Source organism: Protopterus annectens, chromosome 6.part0, assembly GCF_019279795.1.
Source record: "Protopterus annectens isolate FY-2018-M chromosome 6.part0, PAN1.0, whole genome shotgun sequence".
Classification (NCBI taxonomy): domain Eukaryota; kingdom Metazoa; phylum Chordata; order Ceratodontiformes; family Protopteridae; genus Protopterus; species Protopterus annectens.
The window spans coordinates 1,138,955,724-1,138,974,204 of record NC_056737.1 but is presented as its reverse complement, the minus strand read 5'-3'; the positions used below and the strand labels follow the sequence as shown (position 1 = coordinate 1,138,974,204).

Genomic DNA, 18,481 nt, shown 5'->3' with positions numbered 1-18,481 from the left:
GTTTTGCTGCTGGAATGAGAAAAGAGGACAGGACCCTAGAAAATTGAACTTGCCTCAGGTTTTACAGTACCTAGCTGAACTGCTGAACAGTGGACTTTCATTTTCTTCCATTAAAATACATGCCTCAGCCATTTCTGCAGAATTCAACACGGATCCTCCTTTATTCTCTCACCCTCTCTTACGGCAGTTCCTCAGAGGGGCTAAGAATATAAGACCTCCAAGGAAGCAACCAATACCAGCCTGGGACCTTAATTACATACTAGAAAAATTAACATTGCCTCCCTTTGAACCTGCTGCCTCAACAGATCTGCAATATTTGTCCTGGAAAACAGCTTTCCTTCTGGCCATCACTTCAGCTCGTAGGGTTTCTGAACTACAGGCCCTCATGGCGGTGCAGCCCTTCCTCATCTTCCATCAGGATAGGGTTTCCCTGCATACTAATCCATCTTTTATGCCAAAAGTGGTATCCAGGGTAGCCTTAAACCAAGCCATACACCTACCTACCTTTTATCCTAACCCTCAAAACAAAGGGGAAAGGCTGCTTCACTCTTTAGACATCCATAGGCAGCTACGTTACTATTTGGACAGAACAAAGTCCTTCAGGAAATCAGAGCAACTTTTTGTGTCCTATGCCGTAGGGGCTCAAGGGAAACCAGTTACCAAACAGACCATTTCCAAGTGGATTGGCCACTCCATACGATTTTGTTACTCCTGTCATGGGAAATCTGTCCCTACTGGTATCAGATCTCACTCCACCAGGGCCACAGCCACCTCTACAGCCTTCCTCAGAGGTGTGCCTACTAAGGATATTTTGGAGGCAGCCACTTGGAGTTCTGTACATACCTTCACAAAACACTACCACCTGCCCTTATACTCCAGAACAAGAGCAGGCTTCGCCACTGCTGTTTTGCAGGGCATTCTGGCTCAACCCAGTTCCTTATAGTACCTACCACCCTATGCATAGCTTTGGGACTCTACCCATCTGTGATTACTGCAGCTGTATGCACGATGAACATAGTACAGTTTTGTACCTACCATAAATGTAGATGTTCGAGTGCTAATACAGCTGCAGTACAGGTCCTCCCTCCTTCCCCTCTTGGTTAGGCATGGGGCCTAACAACCTCTTCATACCTCCTGACTGGGTTATCCTGTTATGTTTTATTTGCTTGCTTACACTGATTTTGCATTACATTGCATTGCTTGCATATGTGGATAAGCTTTACTTATGTATTGCCTTCCTTTTGGGGGCACCTGACATCTGGGGCAAGAAAGACTGAAGAACATGGCGTCGGCTGTGTCTTATATACTCTGGCCTTCCTGACGTCAGAAGAGTAAGCGACGACAACCGACGCCGGACCAAGACTTTGGAATTCGGCCGACCGAGGGACCGCCTGACGGCTGAAAACCCATCTGTGATTACTGCAGCTGTATTAGCACTCGAACATCTACATTTATGGTAGGTACAAAACTGTACTTTTCACTGCCTGCATATTTGTTTTTCACTGTCACTTCCAGTTGTGTATACTCTGTGCTGTTAACTCGGGTGTGTTCGATCTTGTCACGTTTCCTTAATGGGACACCTCCACAAATCTCCTGGACAAAAACTCTCTCTCAAAAAAAAAAAAAAATGTCCTTGGTGACAAGGAAAGGCAAAGCCCCTCCCCCCCATATAATCACCTTTGAGGTCACACCATCTTGGACAGAAAGGGAACAAATTTATGGATTGACCTCTCAATGAAGCAAGATTTAAACCCATAAATATATAGAAATTAACTGTTGTATTGTTTGATTAAGAGCTTGTCCTGACTGATTGAAATATGGTCATGATCATTGTTACCCTATTTCTTCAGGCCGTAGCAGATTGTTTTATTCAGACTTATGTGTATGCCATTTAAGCAAACAATAATGCCCGACATAGTGTGTGTGTGTGGTGTCGGGCCATTTCATCCCTGTAAGGGTGTTATTTGCACGATGACATATACCCTGGAGGGCATTACTGCACTTAGAGAAGGGGCTGTCTGTTAAATTGCTTTGTCTTTTTTTTAGTTGCTGTGTGCATATTTTTTTTAATAATTTTGATGTAAAATAGTTCCTCCTCCTACTGTTTCAGACTTGCTGTAATATATGTCGGGAATCCATTGGGGGTTGAAGTCGCTAAGTAATGAGTTACACTTTTAAAATATTAGTATTAATCTGAGACATTGACAAAATAAGAGAATGATAATTAATATACATTTTCTGAAGTAAAAACTCTAACTCTATTGCCATTGTTTATTAAGTGTAATTCACCACCTTTTCACCAAAAGTCCCCAGTTTTAGGGGGGTAAGGGAAGTAGACCTAAAATCTGAGTCAAAATCAAGGGTGTCCCACAAAATCAGGGACAAGTGACAGGTATGGACTTCATATCCATCAGAGAATACATGCTAACATAAATTATGTTATTCTAGCAACTTTCTAATTTTATAAGAGCAATATTTAAAATCTGTCCCTATTTTTAACCCTTTGTTTCCCCCATTATTTTAGGCTTTATCTGGATTTCTTGAACTAAGAGGTTGAGAAATATGCATACCTTACAAGAGTTGCAGCCACTGTGCAACTGATCTGTCTCTCGCTGTCTCACACACCCATGCACGTACACACACATATGCTTTTTCCATTTGTTTTAATTTTACACTCGCTAAACAGCAAAAGCACTGCTTAGCGAGCATAAAGTAATGGTTCAATCACTATCACTTTCATGCATGCATACGCTGACATGCACAGGCATAAACACGCGCACACACACACACACATACATTTTTGTAATTTTTTTTTTAAATCTTACACTCTCTAATCAGCAAAAGCACTGCTTAGTGAGTGTAAAGTAATGACTTGACATTATCTCTGTTACAGTTCAAGCTTGGTGGCAGATTCATTTTTTCAGTATGCATTACCTGTACCTTAACACCTTGCTGAAGAATGTTTGTTCTCCAGTCAGAGTGGCAATGTACAGGTTGCCCATTCTCTAAGGATAATTAAATCCCTGACACACACAGTTACTTAACAAGTCGCTCTGCAGCCTAATTAGCCCTTTGTTCCCACTAAAGATCAGGTTTTAGTTCATTGTGAATGTTCAGTTTCTTTCATATGCTCAGACTCAGACATAAATCAGTAAAAACCTTTAGTGATTTAGCAGCAAGACAGAGAAATAAGACAACGTAGTGATCATTCATAACTATTGTATGCAGTATTTGTACTTTTCCTGAAATTGCACACAGTTAGAAATTAATTTAAAAAAAGAAATTCCACACCACATTCTCTTTGTTTTCTGCATCTCCTAGGTACTCTGATACCTTAGCAGTTGTCTAGCACTTTCTAGGAACTGTAGTGGTGTTCAGAGGCTCAGATGAATCAGTTAAGCAAGAGATTTGTACACTGGAACAAACAGCTAATAAGCAAGGGTATATGCATTTCACATTTAATATCATGACAGTGTTGTTTTCTTATATTTATGTGGCTGTGAATGCCGTTTGTGTTTCTTATCTTTATGTTGTGAATGCCCTTTAGTGTTTTTTCTTATCTTTATGTTGTGAATGCCCCGTATTATGTTAACTAGGAAGTTATTTTTTCCATCTTTTAGAATCCAGTAAGCCCTCACCAATCTACATAGGTTCATATTCTTCACCAGCAAGAGAAGACGACAGAAGACTGCAAGTAAGCATACTTAACTGTATTTCTCTTTTTTAGGATGCAAGTGTGTGTGTGTGTATGTCTGTGTCTGTACTGTATCGCACGCACATTTATCATAAGATAGAAGAGTTTAAGGCTGGAGTAATAGAGAGTTCCCACAATTCAAATGTAATCGGCTTGATATCATAGCTTCAAGGTTTCATGTGAAATTAAATGCAAGAAATAATTGGTCAAACAACAAAGACAAATTAGTGATTTATGCTAACTGGCAGTTAATTGATAACATAAGCTTAGTAGTCTAAGGCTGATTTTACAAAACAAATTATACCTCTGAGCATTAATTTTCAGTCTTTAATTGTTGCCTATAAAGTGTAGTTATTGGTTGTGTTAATGTATGATTTATGCACGTCAAATAACTGGTTGGAAAGTGTGATATCACTGGTAATGTCCAGCTCTGTGATTACGATATGAACCTTTCCTTAATACAGCCACATGCAGGCCACATGTATCTTTTTGCTGTCCATTGCAGGTCAGTGGCTAGTAAAAGACGCACCCTTGCAGTCCTCTCACCTTCATATGTAGTCTCAGTAGTTGCAGGACATCAGAAGGCATACTTTCAGAACTTTAACGAACCTTGTTACACACAAAGTAATGGTTTTAATGAACCTTGTTACACATGAAGTGATGGTTTCTTTGGAATTCTTGCAGTTCCATGAGGAAATTTAGGCAGAAAATTGATTCATTGTTAATTGAGTGAAATAATGTTAAATTACAAAACATGAAAAGACTATATATGGATTTCTTTTTATATGATGGCAGGAAGCCAGAAAGGACTATTTAAGTGATCTACTCTTTGTTAAATTCTGCATAAAACACATGGTACCTTTTTTTTTTAAAACATTCCATCTTTTTGTACAGGTTCCTAGATGTGTTGAAGAGAGGTTGCCTTAACCTTAGCCAGACTTTGCAGAAGGATCAGGCTTGCACATTAAGTTAGTATTTTCAGATACAAGAAGTGCTGTGTCTGGTAGCAATTAAATCTTAATAATTTTCTCCACAAATTCCTATAATGTATTTCTCACTGAAATTAAATCTGTCCTTCCTTAATGGCAAAGCTTTGTTACAGATGAGAGTTGCAGTCTTTCTGATCATCTAAGCTGTGATTAAGTCAGGCTGTTATAACAGTTTTAAAGATTTACTGTGATTATCATTTGACATAGGAAGATTATTTATTCTGATTTAATGAAACTAAATGTTTAATATTGAAGCTTAATTGCATTAGTTCCAACCCCTAATGCATAGCGGAAAGATACAATCTTGTTCTTTCTTTGGTGAAAAAGTTCAAAAGCATTTCTGGTAGAAAAGTTGATTATGTTTTCAGAAAACATGCACTAAATGTTGTGTACTACATGAATGAACATTCACTAACCATAAACAAATGAGTGTTTATGTTAGAAGTGTCCTTGGCTGAGCTCTGAGCCAACACAGTTGTTCTTTGTTTTGAACTCTTCCCCTATAAAATAATCACAGCTCACCCAGTATTCATATTTAATACATTAAATGTCATCATACATATACAACATAATAGCTGATACTTGTCATGCAGTTCTGGGTCATTTTATACGTACAGCAATATGTGCCTTCTTGATCTTTCAGGTTCTTCAGGAAGATTGTGAAATAAGGCTACAGAGCAAAGGTTTGTTTTTATTTACTTTAAAAAAAAAAAAAAAAAAAAAGTAATCTGCGTGGTATCCCCGAAGTCTCAAACAACCCACTAAACAAGTATAGTGGGTCCAAAAACAAAACAGTGTAAGAAACTTCTCTGTGCAGAAGATTTTCAATCCATATATATCTAGTTAATCACTGTATATTAATCAGATCAGATAATGGTAGTAGAAGTAGCGAACTTAAAATCATCCTAAGTCAAAAAAATATATAATTTGAAATATTGTACAGAATTGTATTCGAAAGTAATCCAAGCAGGGTAGGCAGTCTGTTTCCAGTCGAAAATCCTTTATTAAGTACATGGACAAACGATCCAAGTAAAATAAAAATAACAGAGTAATACTTTCCTCACACGCTTTCCAACTATATATATACTTTTTATCAGGTAAGGTAGTGGTTTATTGTGCTGTAAGACAAAGTGTTATTGGTATACATGTTAAATTCACATCCCTTCCCCCATCAGTGTGACATTCGAGCTATTAAACCACTCCCTCTCCTGATAAAAAGTACTTAATTAAGGATTTTCGACTGAAAACAAACTGCTTGGATTACTTTCAAATACTTATTAATTCTGTACAATATTTCAAATTATATATTTTTTATTATTTTTTTTTTTTTTTTTTTTTTTTTACTTGGGACGAGTTTAAGTTTGCTACTTATGCTACCATTGTCTGAGCTGATTAATATACAGTGATTAACTAGATATATATATGGATTGAAAATCTTCCACACAGAGAAATTTCTTAGACTGTTTTGTTTTTATTTACTTTAAGGACTAAACAGGAAGGAGCTGCCAATCATCTTAGATTTGGGAGCATCTTTGTGGTTTAGCAGTAATTTTGTAGCCATTTTACTGGGACAGTCGTACACAGGACATTTTCTTAAAATGTATGAAGGAACTGGCCCCCAAACTTAGTTGCGTTTATCTATGCTTCATATGTATATGCACATTCTTTTGCTATGTAGCAGCACTTGAAGGAAGGACATGGCACATTCTGAAAAACAATGGAAGATCTGCCATTTCTGTGGAATCTGCATATCCTCCATATGTGAGTTTTCAGTTGTTGCGTCAGTTTTCTCCTACATTTCAAGGGCATGCTGTTAGGTGAATTAGCAGTTCTCCTTAAGTGTCAATAGTGCGCATGTGTATGTCTGTATCTCCTGCAATTAACTGGTTTCTTATCCAGAATTAATTCTCCTCCTTATATCCACTTAGTGCTGAGATATACCCGGATTCTCCAGACACGCTGAATATAAGGGGGGGGGGGGCTATCAGGGAATGAATGTGTGCTTGCGGTGATAGCTTTACAGAGTAAAATAAAGGAGATGTACAATCCCTGTAGCACAAAAAGTATGGGAATAAAAAGCTGGCAGTATAATTGGGACTCAGCCTCATCTCTGAGTCGGACTCTTTATGCATATTAGGACATGAGTTTTATGAAACCAACAAATAAAAAATTGCCTAGATGAGAAGACATGTAAGGTTAGTGGGAAAGATGTTAACAATGTGATCTTGCATATGATTTGCAGTAATGTTCCAGATGCTTCTTGTTCTAGATGTAGTCTGAAGCAAGGAAATTGACTCCCTTGTTTCTGTAGCAAATATGTTTATTTCACATCTTGTCTCTTGTGGGCAGTAAGAGGAGTTACATGAGTGCTCTTTTGCCCATATGTCCCATCAGAGCTGTTACTAGGGTGGTGCAAATGGATTGGCTGTCTTGAGCTCAGCCTTATAGTTGGCACGATCAGCCATTGCCCAAGTTTGCAAGAGTGTAGTATCAATATTGCTTTATAAAGCGACAAGGATTTTTTTCCTCCTCATCATTAAGTCGGGAAATGCACAGGACGTGCCAGATGGATCTAGCTGTGGTTCTGAATCTTATGTAGGTATGAGAGTAAGAGAAAAAAAGAGCAGGTAAGCATTATAAAGTGAGTATATAAAGCAAGCTGATTTGGCTTTATTGACCAGTAAAGAAGTGTTGTTGATTGTGTTAAGTAGATGGAAGAAGGAACAAAGGATACTGGTTTTCCTCATCCTTTGTTGGGTTTCCTGATAGGAGGCTGAAAAGATTAGTCTGAAATTGAGCACACAACACGCTAGCAAAGATTGTAATAGGTGTTCATGAAATTCAAGAAAAAATGAATCTTTAGTGAAGTGAATAAAGTAAGATACAAATTAAATGTGCCAGTTGTGTCATTTGAGTTTTATGGGCCACATAGTTTAATGGGAAAGTGAGATTATATGCAAGTCAAAGCAGAGAAATGTTAATGAGAGTCTTCAGTAAATTTACTGAAAATATGTACGGAAGTACAATATGTAAAAGATGTGTGTTAAAGATGTTAGTCTATTGGGGAGAGTTTTTACAACTAATAAGAATGAACGGAAGTAACTGAATGGATGACAGGTAGTATGTAATGGTAATACCAAAAGGTAGATAGTAAGTAAGATGCAATTTAAAGGATGAAAGTGACTGGAGAGCTATTGGCCGAGTTTCAGCATTATTGATAATATAACAGTCATGGTTACCTGTTTGTTCATGGAATGATTTTGGGTGTAAATCTAGAAGTGCCACAGTATAAAACAGGGTGAACTGTAATGATACTGAAAGAAGAGGTGTTATAAAACGGGAAGAGTAATGATGTAAATTAACTTGGTGTGTTATGTAATGCTACTGAAAGAAGATGTTTTATAAAAATGGGAAGTGTAATGATGTAAATTAATCTGAAGTGTGTTATATATGAAGCATTAAAGGAATATTAAGGTGGAGTGGTTGATAAGATTTATTGTTTTCTAAAGATTGTTTCCAGCTTTCACCCCAATTTAAATGATAAATAATTTATCTTAGTTGCCTGGGAAAGTCCGACTAGGATAAATACCGCTTTTCAGAGAAGGCAGAGTAGAAAAGCTCCAATATTCGCATACATAGATCCATCCACCCGCAACCCCTTCCTATTTTTACTCATGGGGTCAGGGTGCCACTTCCAACAGAGACAGTCATCTAGTGCCATGGTTTACACCCGTTACATGGCTAGCAGCTGCAGTATATTTACATTTTCACATTGTAAGTAATATTTCATCTTGGTTACATATGCATTTAAGCTTACCTAGTTAGCTGTAACCGATCATAATGTTTTGTAAAAGTATGTACAGAGGACCAAGCAGCAGCTTCTAGAATACTTCTAGATTCCAACCCTTTCCAAAAAGCCATCAAAGATGCCAAGGTCCTTATAGAGTGGGCCTTGACCTTGCCTGGAATAGCTTTGACATGCTGAGTATAACAAAATGTAATAGTCTTAGACAACCATTTGGAGTAGTCTGTTTTGACACCAGTTGTCCCTTCTTATCTTCACAAAAAATGAACACTTGAGGCAATGATCTGAAAGATTTAGTTCCGTCAAGATAGTACCTGAGTTGTCTATGGACAATCCCAGGCATGGTGTATACTCAATTTTAGGTTCAGGAAAGAAAACGGTAAGGCAGATTGTTTGACTTAAAGTAAACTCTGATATCACTTTAGGCATAAAAGAAAGATTAGTTCTTAAAGAAACTCTATCCTTGTCAAAAATGAGGTAGGGTTAGCTCACCATAAGAGCTTGCAATTCAGATACCCTTCTTGCAGAAGTAGGAGCAGTCAGTAAAACTGTTTTCCATGTTAAGAACCTCAAGTCAGCCAGATTAGCTGGTTCAAATGGAGCAAGCGTTAGTTTCTTTAACACAAAATTAAGATCACAAGGAGGGGCCACCGGTTTACTCGGAGGACCTCTTATGGAAAACCCCTTTCAAAAACATTTTGACATGCGACTGCTTTGTAAGAGGATGCTCCACAGGCAGACATGCTGAAATGGCCAATAAATATACTTTTGTAAAGGAATAAGAAAGGCCATAGGATAACAGCTCACACAAATATTGTAAAACCAGAGAACAGTTGGCCCTGAGTGGGTGCTGGTTACGTTGCTGGCACCAACTAGAATGCCTTTTCCATTTGATAATATATGATTTTCTAGTAGCAGTCTTTCTTGCCCACATTAGTACCTGCTGCATGTCCTCAGAAAACAGGTGCCTAAAAGGAATTACGACCCTATCATGCAGGCAGTCACTTGACGATGATTGATGTTGGGAAGTATCAAAAATCCCTGTTCTTGTGTGAGTAATAACTACTTTAAATTAAATTTAACCAGTTTTCTGGCACAAACCATAAATCTTATAGATGGACGAGACCTTTAAATGGATAAAAGAAGAAAGGAATATTTGAAGAATATTCTGCAGACTCCGATATCAAGGACAAGAAGCTGATGCAAGTCTGAAATAGCACACTGGTGGAATTGAACAACAATGTACCTCAAGCCAGAGTCAGATATTTGAGCTAAACATTCCAAAAAGTTGAAGCCATGAAAGGATCTAAACCCTCTGTCACAAAAGGAAATATTGTCAGCCTATCTGGAATTTTGCAAATAATTATATGTCATTTGTGAATATTAATATGATTTATATAGAAGTGTGACAGAGGAAGATAATGCCAGCACAGCTGTCTGGAATTTTGTAAATGGTTGTGTCTCATTTGTGACCATCAACAGGATTCATATGCTTGTGTTACAAATGTCTTAGAAAGTACAGTTGTGTACACTTATCATAAATGCAGATGTTAGAGTGTATTCACTGTTGCAGTCATCACACTTGGGCTATCCTGCCAGGGGTAGCCCTCAGTTGGCCCAAATACCAGAAGCTTAGTATTTCTGCATCAGTTGCTCTCACTCCAGGACTGATGTCAGGTCAGTGGTACAAAATCAGGCAGCAGACGCAATTATATCAGTGTTTCTTGCTCCAAATGTCAGGAGCCCCCAAACAGGGTGCTAGGTTATGGTGAAAGAACACCACCAGTAGAAAGTAAATACCAAAATGTCCCTGTAAGGAGTGGGGGGGAGGACACAAGGGGGTGGAGGGAAGGAAACTATAACTGCAACAGTGAATACAAGAACATATACATTTATTCTATGAAGAAGCTTGTGGTAATTGCCCCTAGCCATTCCCAAAAGAAGGGAGAACCATGGTTGCCTGGATCAGAAGCGAGTCACCACAGTGATTTGGGGGGATTCTTTCTGAATCTTCAGAAATACCCTGGATATTACTGGAAAGGATAGAAAGGCATACAGGAGCATTCCTGTCCAATGAAAAGAAAAAAAGCATCTGCCTTCCAGGCCTTTTTGCATGGAGCTGTGGAACAGAATTTTGGCAGTTCATTGTTCAGAGAGGAGGCAAAGAGGTCTGCTTGAGGAACTCCCCACAGATGAATCAAATCGTGAAATGCCCCTGGATCTAGTTTACATTCATGAGAGTCTGCCCTGCTCCTGCTCAGTTTGTCTGCCTCACAGTTTTGCTTTGACAGAATGTAAGATGCCTTTTTGATTGTGCTGTGAAGCTATATCCCAAGCTAATATAGCTAGTCTGCAAAGGGGGTATGACTTGGTTCGCCCTAGATTGTTGATGTACCACATCACTGTGATAATTGTCTTTAACCACTTAAGATATCCTTGTGACCAAAGATGGTTCAGAGAATTGAGCGCCTTGATCAGGGCAAGCATTTCCTTGATATTTATGTGCCTGTGTCTGTCCTTGGTGTCCCATACCCCCTGCACTTTTATCTCTCCTGAAACTGCTCCCCAAGCAAAGTCTGAAGCATCTATGGAGATTTATTGCTTTGGAGCAGGGAAGGAGAAGGGGAAACCTTGATTTAAGAATATCTCTTGCTTTCACCAAATGATTTCTCTTCTGACAAGCCCAGTACTGGGACCTGAAAAGGTAAAGGGTGTTGATGGACCAAAGAGAGGTCTGATACCACTGAATCTTTCTCATGTGGATTCTTGCCAGTGGTATCATAAGGATCATAGATGCCAAAAAAAAATAAAAAAATCCTAAGGTATTCCCTCACAGCGACTGAAGTCTGAGTGGAAAAATATAGAAATAAAACTAAATAAATGTTTTTTTTTCCTGTGGAAGACAAGCTGTTTGAACTGAGGTATCTAGCAGATATCCTGGGAGCAGTCATGTGAAGGAGTCAAGAAAGACTTCTCTTGGAATCTCAGCTTATGCAAGAGATGTCTCTTCTATCTATGAGAGAGATTCCTGATATTTTGAAAAAGATTCTGCAAAAGTTAAGCAAGTTGTCTAAATACAGAAAAAATGTGGATATCTTGTAGCCTGTAATGAGCTATAACTGAAACTAGACACTTTGTGAGCACTCTTGGTGCAGTGGATAGTCCAAAGGGTAAGATAGAGAACACATAATGTGATCCAGACATACAAAACCTTGAGAAAACGCCTAAAGCCTGGATGAATAAGAATGTGATAAACTTCTTTTAAGTCTACTGTTACCAAGAAACTTGAAAGAGGAAAAGAAGCAACGGGTTGTGAAGTAACATTTTGTATTTGGACATAATCACAAACAGATTCTGAAAAGAAAGATGCAGAACTAGCCTCTAAGCATTTTCTCTTTGGGACTAGGAATTATCCTTGAATCAAACGTCTTCTCTGCCTTGGAAGGAAAAACTGGTTCTATCACTCCTTAGGACAGCATGTGATGAAGCACAGATGGAAAGAAAACAGTCTGATCTGCAAGATTAGGGGTGACACCCCCCCCCTGGAAAAAAGGAATTTTCTCATCCTGCCTTCTAGAACCCTGCTGAATGATTTTCAGAACCCATTTGTCAGCAGCTGATCTGTGATATATAGCAATAAGTAGCCTGTTTTTTTTTTTGCTTATTTGTAATAGTTACTGCTTATTTTAGATATTTATAGCAATTTTATTGTATACTGCATTATCTGCCGCGGTGGTGCAGCGGTAGCATTGTTGCCTCACAGCAAGAGGTTCTCCCGTTCGATTCTCAGCTTGGGTTGGGAGTGCCTTCTGTGTGGAGTCTGCATGTCCTCCCCGCGGTCGAGTGGGCGTTCGAAAGACATGTGTTGAATGGGCGTGCCTTCGTTGAAGGTTGGGCATCGGGCTGGCAACTCGACACCATAAAAACCAACTGCCAATCATTAGCGGACCGGAGTTCCGCTGTGGCGACCCCTAACCGGGAAAAGCCGAAAGACAAACAACAACTGCATGCTTGTACTTTATTTCATAGCTGTTGGCTCACTTATGATTAACATTTCTGTAGTGTTTTCTCCCACCCTCCCTCTCTATTGGCATCTTGTCTTTATACCTGCTGGCCTTGCAGTTGCCCACCCCTACTCTAAATTTGATCTTGGACACTCCTCCCAGTCAAGTGTCATTAGCTCATTCTACCTAATACAGAGAGAACATCTAAGAAGGCCAACCCACTTAGTTTCTTTCCTTCTGTTCCTCCTTTCTCCCTTTCTTAAAAAAAAAATTGAATATCCTTGTATTCTGACTGTGCTTCTCAAACATTTTGGAAATATAGAGTATATTTTAGTGCATTTATTAAAACTGTATTTGCCTTAATATTGCTACAACTTAAGTGCTGTAAGTTGCACTGCATCTGAATTGTTTTAGTGTGTTTTAGCTTCTTTTTTGTATATATAGACTAGCTACTTATTCTACTGTATTACTGGCTCTTAAATCATTTTTCAGTTATGCATGTGCCTTGCTTCATTTAAAAAGTTTTAAATTGCTAATTTTGTAGAGTTTTAATTGTATTTACTGTTTAGGGCTACACACCCAAGTGTGTTAGCCATTTATGTTTATTTAGTGTATTATTGCATTGTTTAGCCTGTTTTAACCAAAAAAAAAAATACTATCTTGTTTGCCAGTTTCCCGCCTTTCCTAGCTAGTATAGTCCAGATCCCAGGCTTTGCTGGTTTCAGGATTTTATTTTCTGTGTTCAGTGCTATCCAGACCTTGCTGTTGTAGAGGGAAGTCCTACTGCTTACCAGTGGGAGTGGTGAGTATTGTACTGCCTGTCTAACACTAGAGGAGTGGTTTCCAGCTCAGAAATTGTAATTTTAGCCTGATTTCTATCCCTTTCAACTTTCTGGCTTAAAAACGTGTGTGTTTGCGCATTTTTTGCATCGTGCAGCACCACGGGGCTACGGTTAAACTATTCCAGGTGCCAGAAAGTCTGCTCTTCAAATTTTCCCTTAGAACTAGCTGGTTTCTCAGTAGTAGCGCTAAAATCTGAACCCCTGTGACTAGCACTTGCTCTAGAACCTGCTGGAAAGCACTAGGAAGCCTTAAACTGATATAAGCACTCAACTCTCCTTGTTAATAAGGAGAAATTAATTGTAGGCACTAAACAGTCTATAATTGCAAAGTACCTTGCAAAGGTAAGGGAAAACGGATCTTGTACTTTACAAAAAAAGCACCTAAACAGGCATGCCCAAGGGTCAGCTTCTGGTGATTTCTCCTGTCCACCTGGTGAATCTGGGCATACTGGGGTAATGCAGCAACTGCCTCATGTACACAGACAACCCTCTCCTCCTACCACCCAACACTACAACCTGCGAGAGATGCACTTACATAGCCAAACTGGAAGCAAAGCTCTCTCCAGCCAAGATTGTGCTAGACAGTTAAGAGGAGAGGGTTAACACCTGCACTACACCTCAATCAACATATAGCCCTTCAAAACCCACACCATCAACACCCACACATAACACCACTAAACCCACATATGCGGAGCCCCTTATCATTAACCTGCCTAAGCAACAAGGACCTCCGAAGCTGAAATGCAAACAAACACCAGTCACAACCAAAGTGACAGATAGTTCACAACACAAGTGTCCCACCCAACAACAGTCCCTAAGGCAAGACAACGTACCCAACACTTTAGTCATAGGTGACTCTATAGTCAGGCACACTGATGTCCCACTCAGCAGGCTGAACAAGGAGAAAATTACAGTCAGCTGCCTGTCGGGTGCCAGGATCTGCCAAATAACGCATGCACTCAAGTCACTCCACAACGAGTACAAGTACGACTGTCATTGTTCATGTTGGAGTGAATGACTTGAGATGTACCTCCCTGGACTAAATGAAGAGAGACATGGAAGAGCTCTCGGATGATGTGGCCCAGGCAGGTATGACCCTAGCCCTGAGTAGCATCCTGCCTTCAACCAGAATGATACCACAGTATAAGGACAAAATGATTGACTTCAACAATTGGCTAAGCTTCTGGTGTCATTCAACGGGGATCCAGTATCTGTCTGCCTGGGACGACATGATCGACAGACCACGATGCTTTGCCAGAGATGGTATGCACCTGTCCCCCCTGAGATTCAGGTTACTGGCTAAAGTTCTTGCCAGCCCTATAGTGTCTTTTTTAGGCAAGTTTCAAAGGACAAAACCACCACAGTAACAGATACCTTCAGATTCTGCATGCTTGTAATGATACTCAATGCTAGAAGTCTAAACCTCAAAATGCACTCTCTCGAGGCACTCCTAAAAATGGAGAACATCGATATCTGTGCAGTAACTGAGACCTAGTTCAAGGCTCCAGAGAGCACCCCTGCGATACCAGGCTACAACTCTTACCACACTTTTCGGCCACCAAACCAAGACCGAAACACTAAAGGTGGAGGAGTGTCCATATTCCCCAAGGATATTCACACCTCCAGGCTAGTTGCCCAACACAATGCATCTGAAATTCTCCAGGTGCAACTAACGCCAGGTAAGACTGCAATCCAAATTGCAGCTTGCTACAGCTCCCCCACCATGCCCCAAGATTCTCACTACACCTTTCTAAACATACTGGAAAATATTAAGGTACAACCAAACACCCTAATACTGGGTGATTTCAAGTACTCTGGTACCAACACCTTTTCCCAACGGTTCTTGGAATTCATAAATTCCAACGCCCTGGGATCATCTAATCCATTGTCCCACCAGGGCTCCAATATCCTAGACCTGATCATTACCAACATGGGAGATAGATGCTCCACACCAGTGGTCACCCCGCTCATTGGTCAGGTTTGACCATAAGCAAATCACCCTTGACTTCCACATCCCACCCCCACCCCCCAGTAAGGAAACCTCCGTAAAACACTTCTCTAAAGCCAACTTCATGCTGCTCAAGTCAGAAGTGACAAACTTCATTACACCCATGCAGACGGGAGCTGAAAGTTCGACTGCTGAATCCTACACTAAGGCACTGTATGAGTACATCTACTCGTGCATGAATTGTGCCATCCCAAATAGAACTAAGATGCTCTCTTCCAAAAAAAGGAAGCCAATCTGGTGGTCTCCTGCCATAAACAAACTATACAACAGAAGAAAGAAACTGTTGCAGAAAAGAGGAAAATCCCAGGATGCAAAAAACTCCCTTACCAGCCTCAATAAGAAGCTGAGATCCCTCATAAAATCCTCCAAAGCTAGTTGCGAAAATAAAATTGTCAAAGATTCCAAAGACAACCACAAGGCATTCTATAGTTATGTCAAGAATCTAAATGGCAATGCTCAAATATGCTCTGAGCTACAACAGAATGGCATTAAATATACTGATCCCAAGGATATTGCCAATATCCTGGCAGATCAATTTAGTGACAACTTCACCCCCTAAAGGGCCCATCTCAATACCAAAAGATTGCCAAATTCCGGTAATCATGGCCACACGGATAGAAACCGCGCTCTGCAAAGCTAAGAATACAGCATCCATGGGACCAGATGACATCCCGGGCTGTGTACTACATGAACTACAAAATTAACTAGCACCTCACATAAATGTCATGTTTAATCATAGCCTCACCTCAGGCTTCGTGCCCACTGAGTGGCGCACAGCTACAGTTATCCCACTCCACAAGGGGGATCCACCGTCCCATCAGTCTGACGAGCCTGATCTGCAAGGGCATGGAACGCATTATCATGGAACTTATAAACAAAGACTTTGGCAACCTTCAAACACTGGACCCCACCCAGTTTGAATTCATGAAGGGCCGATCTTGTTTCCTGAACCTGATTGACTACTTCGAATCAGTGTCCAGAACTGTGGACGAGGGTAAGGCGGTCCACACAGCGTATCTGGACCTCGCCAAGGCCTTCAACATCATCCCCCACTCTGGAATCATAGATAAACTTACTAAGCTGGGCATAAATCCCTACGTTACTCGATGGCTTGCCAACGGGCTTACTGACAGAACCCAGACTGTAAAAGTAGCCGACTCTCTGAAGTACAGGCCAGCACTAAGGGACTCTGGCTAACAAAGTTCGCAGATGACTGCAAACTGGGAGCCATTATTGAATCCCCAAATGATGCGAGTATTCTACAAAAGGGCCTTACCAAAACAGATGCTTGGTGCCAGAACCATGGGCTCAAGCTTAATGCCAAGAAATGTATAGTTATCCCCTTTGGGAAAAAACATGTATCCATGAATTACCACATAGGTGGCAGTACACTAAACACCGAAAGTGTGATGAGAGACTTAGGGACACAGGTGGACAGTGGTCTCACCTTCGATAACCACATCGCCACAACAGTCTAAGGGCTTTTCATCCAGAAAAAAGGAAGTCATTGTCCCACTGTACTCATCCCTCATTAGACCAATTATAGAGTACAACGCCCCATTTGGTATGTACCTCTCAAGACATGTGCAACAGCTGGAAAGGCCACAGAAATACCTCACTAAAAGAATCACAGGCCTAAAGCAGATGCCATATGCTGACCGTCTAAAAAAACCTCCAGCTATACTCTGTGGCATGTCGTCTACTCGGAGGTGATCTTTGCTTAACATACAAGGCCATGTCAAACCCTGAGCTGTTGGACATGCTCCACTTAAAGAAATCCCAATCCCTCAGAGCCACACACTCCAGGGATCTAAACCTTGTCATCACAATGAACAAAACATGCTGGAGGGATAGGTTCCTAACCCAGAGACTCCCAATACTCTGGAATAGACTACCCATACATGTTAAGCAGAGCGCCTCCTTGACCCTCTTCAAAAGGAACCTTGATGATTGGATGGGAGATAGGAAATTCACCCCGGGGATCATGTCAGTCGCCCTGCTAGACTGGGGTGTAGGGAAGTAAATATTGTGGGAAGAAATATCCAGGGAATTGTTATGGCTAGGCTTGTATAGGCCCTAGGGCTGATAGCCTAGTACCACCCTATGAACAATCTGCTGCCAAAGAGAAAAATGAAGATTCAGACTTTTTGGAAGAGAAAAAGTGGGCCGGGGGGGGGGGGGGGTGCAAGGTCTCTTGAACAGTCAATCATTCAGACTTGTTGGAGAATCCTTGGTTTTGGGAAGTTTGAGTTTTCTTTTTGGAACCTCCTAGCCACTTCTAAAATGTCTGTTTATCTGAATTCTTTTGAGACTGTTTATTCTATTATTTGTGGAAATTGGATGAGGAAAAAGAAAATCCCTTGGGCAATTTGGAAAAGGAGGGCTGTAAAATCTTAAGAGTCCCTGTATCAGCTTGCCCCTTTCGTCACCCTTTTTGATCACTTCTGCAGCCGTGGGACCAAACGCTAAATCTCTATCGAAGGAAGAATTTAAAATCTTATTTTTAACATCATCGGGAAGGTTCTGAGAATGCAGCCAAGCAAACCTCCTCAAAACAGTACCAGCAGCCATAACCCTGGAAGAATTATCAACAAAGTCACACACACACACACACACACACACACACACACACACACACACACACACACACACACACACACACACACACACACACACACACACACACACACACACACACACTGCCAACAATGATTAGTGACCTGTGCAGTAGAAAAAACAAGTTATTTAAAGCAGATTTTTCTTCACAGGAAGAAACTGTAGACAAAACATTTCTCACATTTTCACAGTATGTCAGAATAAATTTTAACATATGAGGTTGACCATTTAAAATTCTGAAATTCAAAGTTGTTTTTTTTCTTATACCTATGAATAATTTTCCCATTCTTAATTAGAAAGAGCAGGATTGGCATTAAGTAAGTTCTTAGCAGCCGAGGAGTCAACTAAGGCTATAGCTGCTGGGTCAGGTTTGGGAATAGTGTATAGAATTTAAAAGACTGAGGAATTTTATACATCCTGTCTGCTTTTTTTAGAGAGAGCTGGCTGTCAGGAAAATTGCAGGCAGTAAGACACATCCTGTAAGGCAGACAGGACAGGAGGAATTGGGTGTAAGTTCTGGAAA

General features: G+C 40.3%; 1 protein-coding gene across 10 annotated transcripts in view; it reads left to right on the top strand.

The window, feature by feature from the left end:
• The window catches only part of PKP4 (plakophilin 4), a 3,210,231-nt gene that overhangs the window by 3,166,798 nt on the left and 24,952 nt on the right, over positions 1-18,481 (top strand). For 4 of the 10 annotated variants that reach the window (XM_044074755.1, XM_044074756.1, XM_044074758.1 and 1 more), the window contains one exon: positions 3,621-3,694. In XM_044074755.1, the coding sequence (XP_043930690.1) occupies positions 3,621-3,694 (74 nt within the window). Of the gene's footprint in view, positions 1-3,620; positions 3,695-4,588; positions 4,663-5,326; positions 5,367-11,964; positions 11,968-18,481 lie in introns of all 10 variants that reach the window. The other 6 variants (XM_044074759.1, XM_044074757.1, XM_044074762.1 and 3 more) reach the window with 5 other exon arrangements.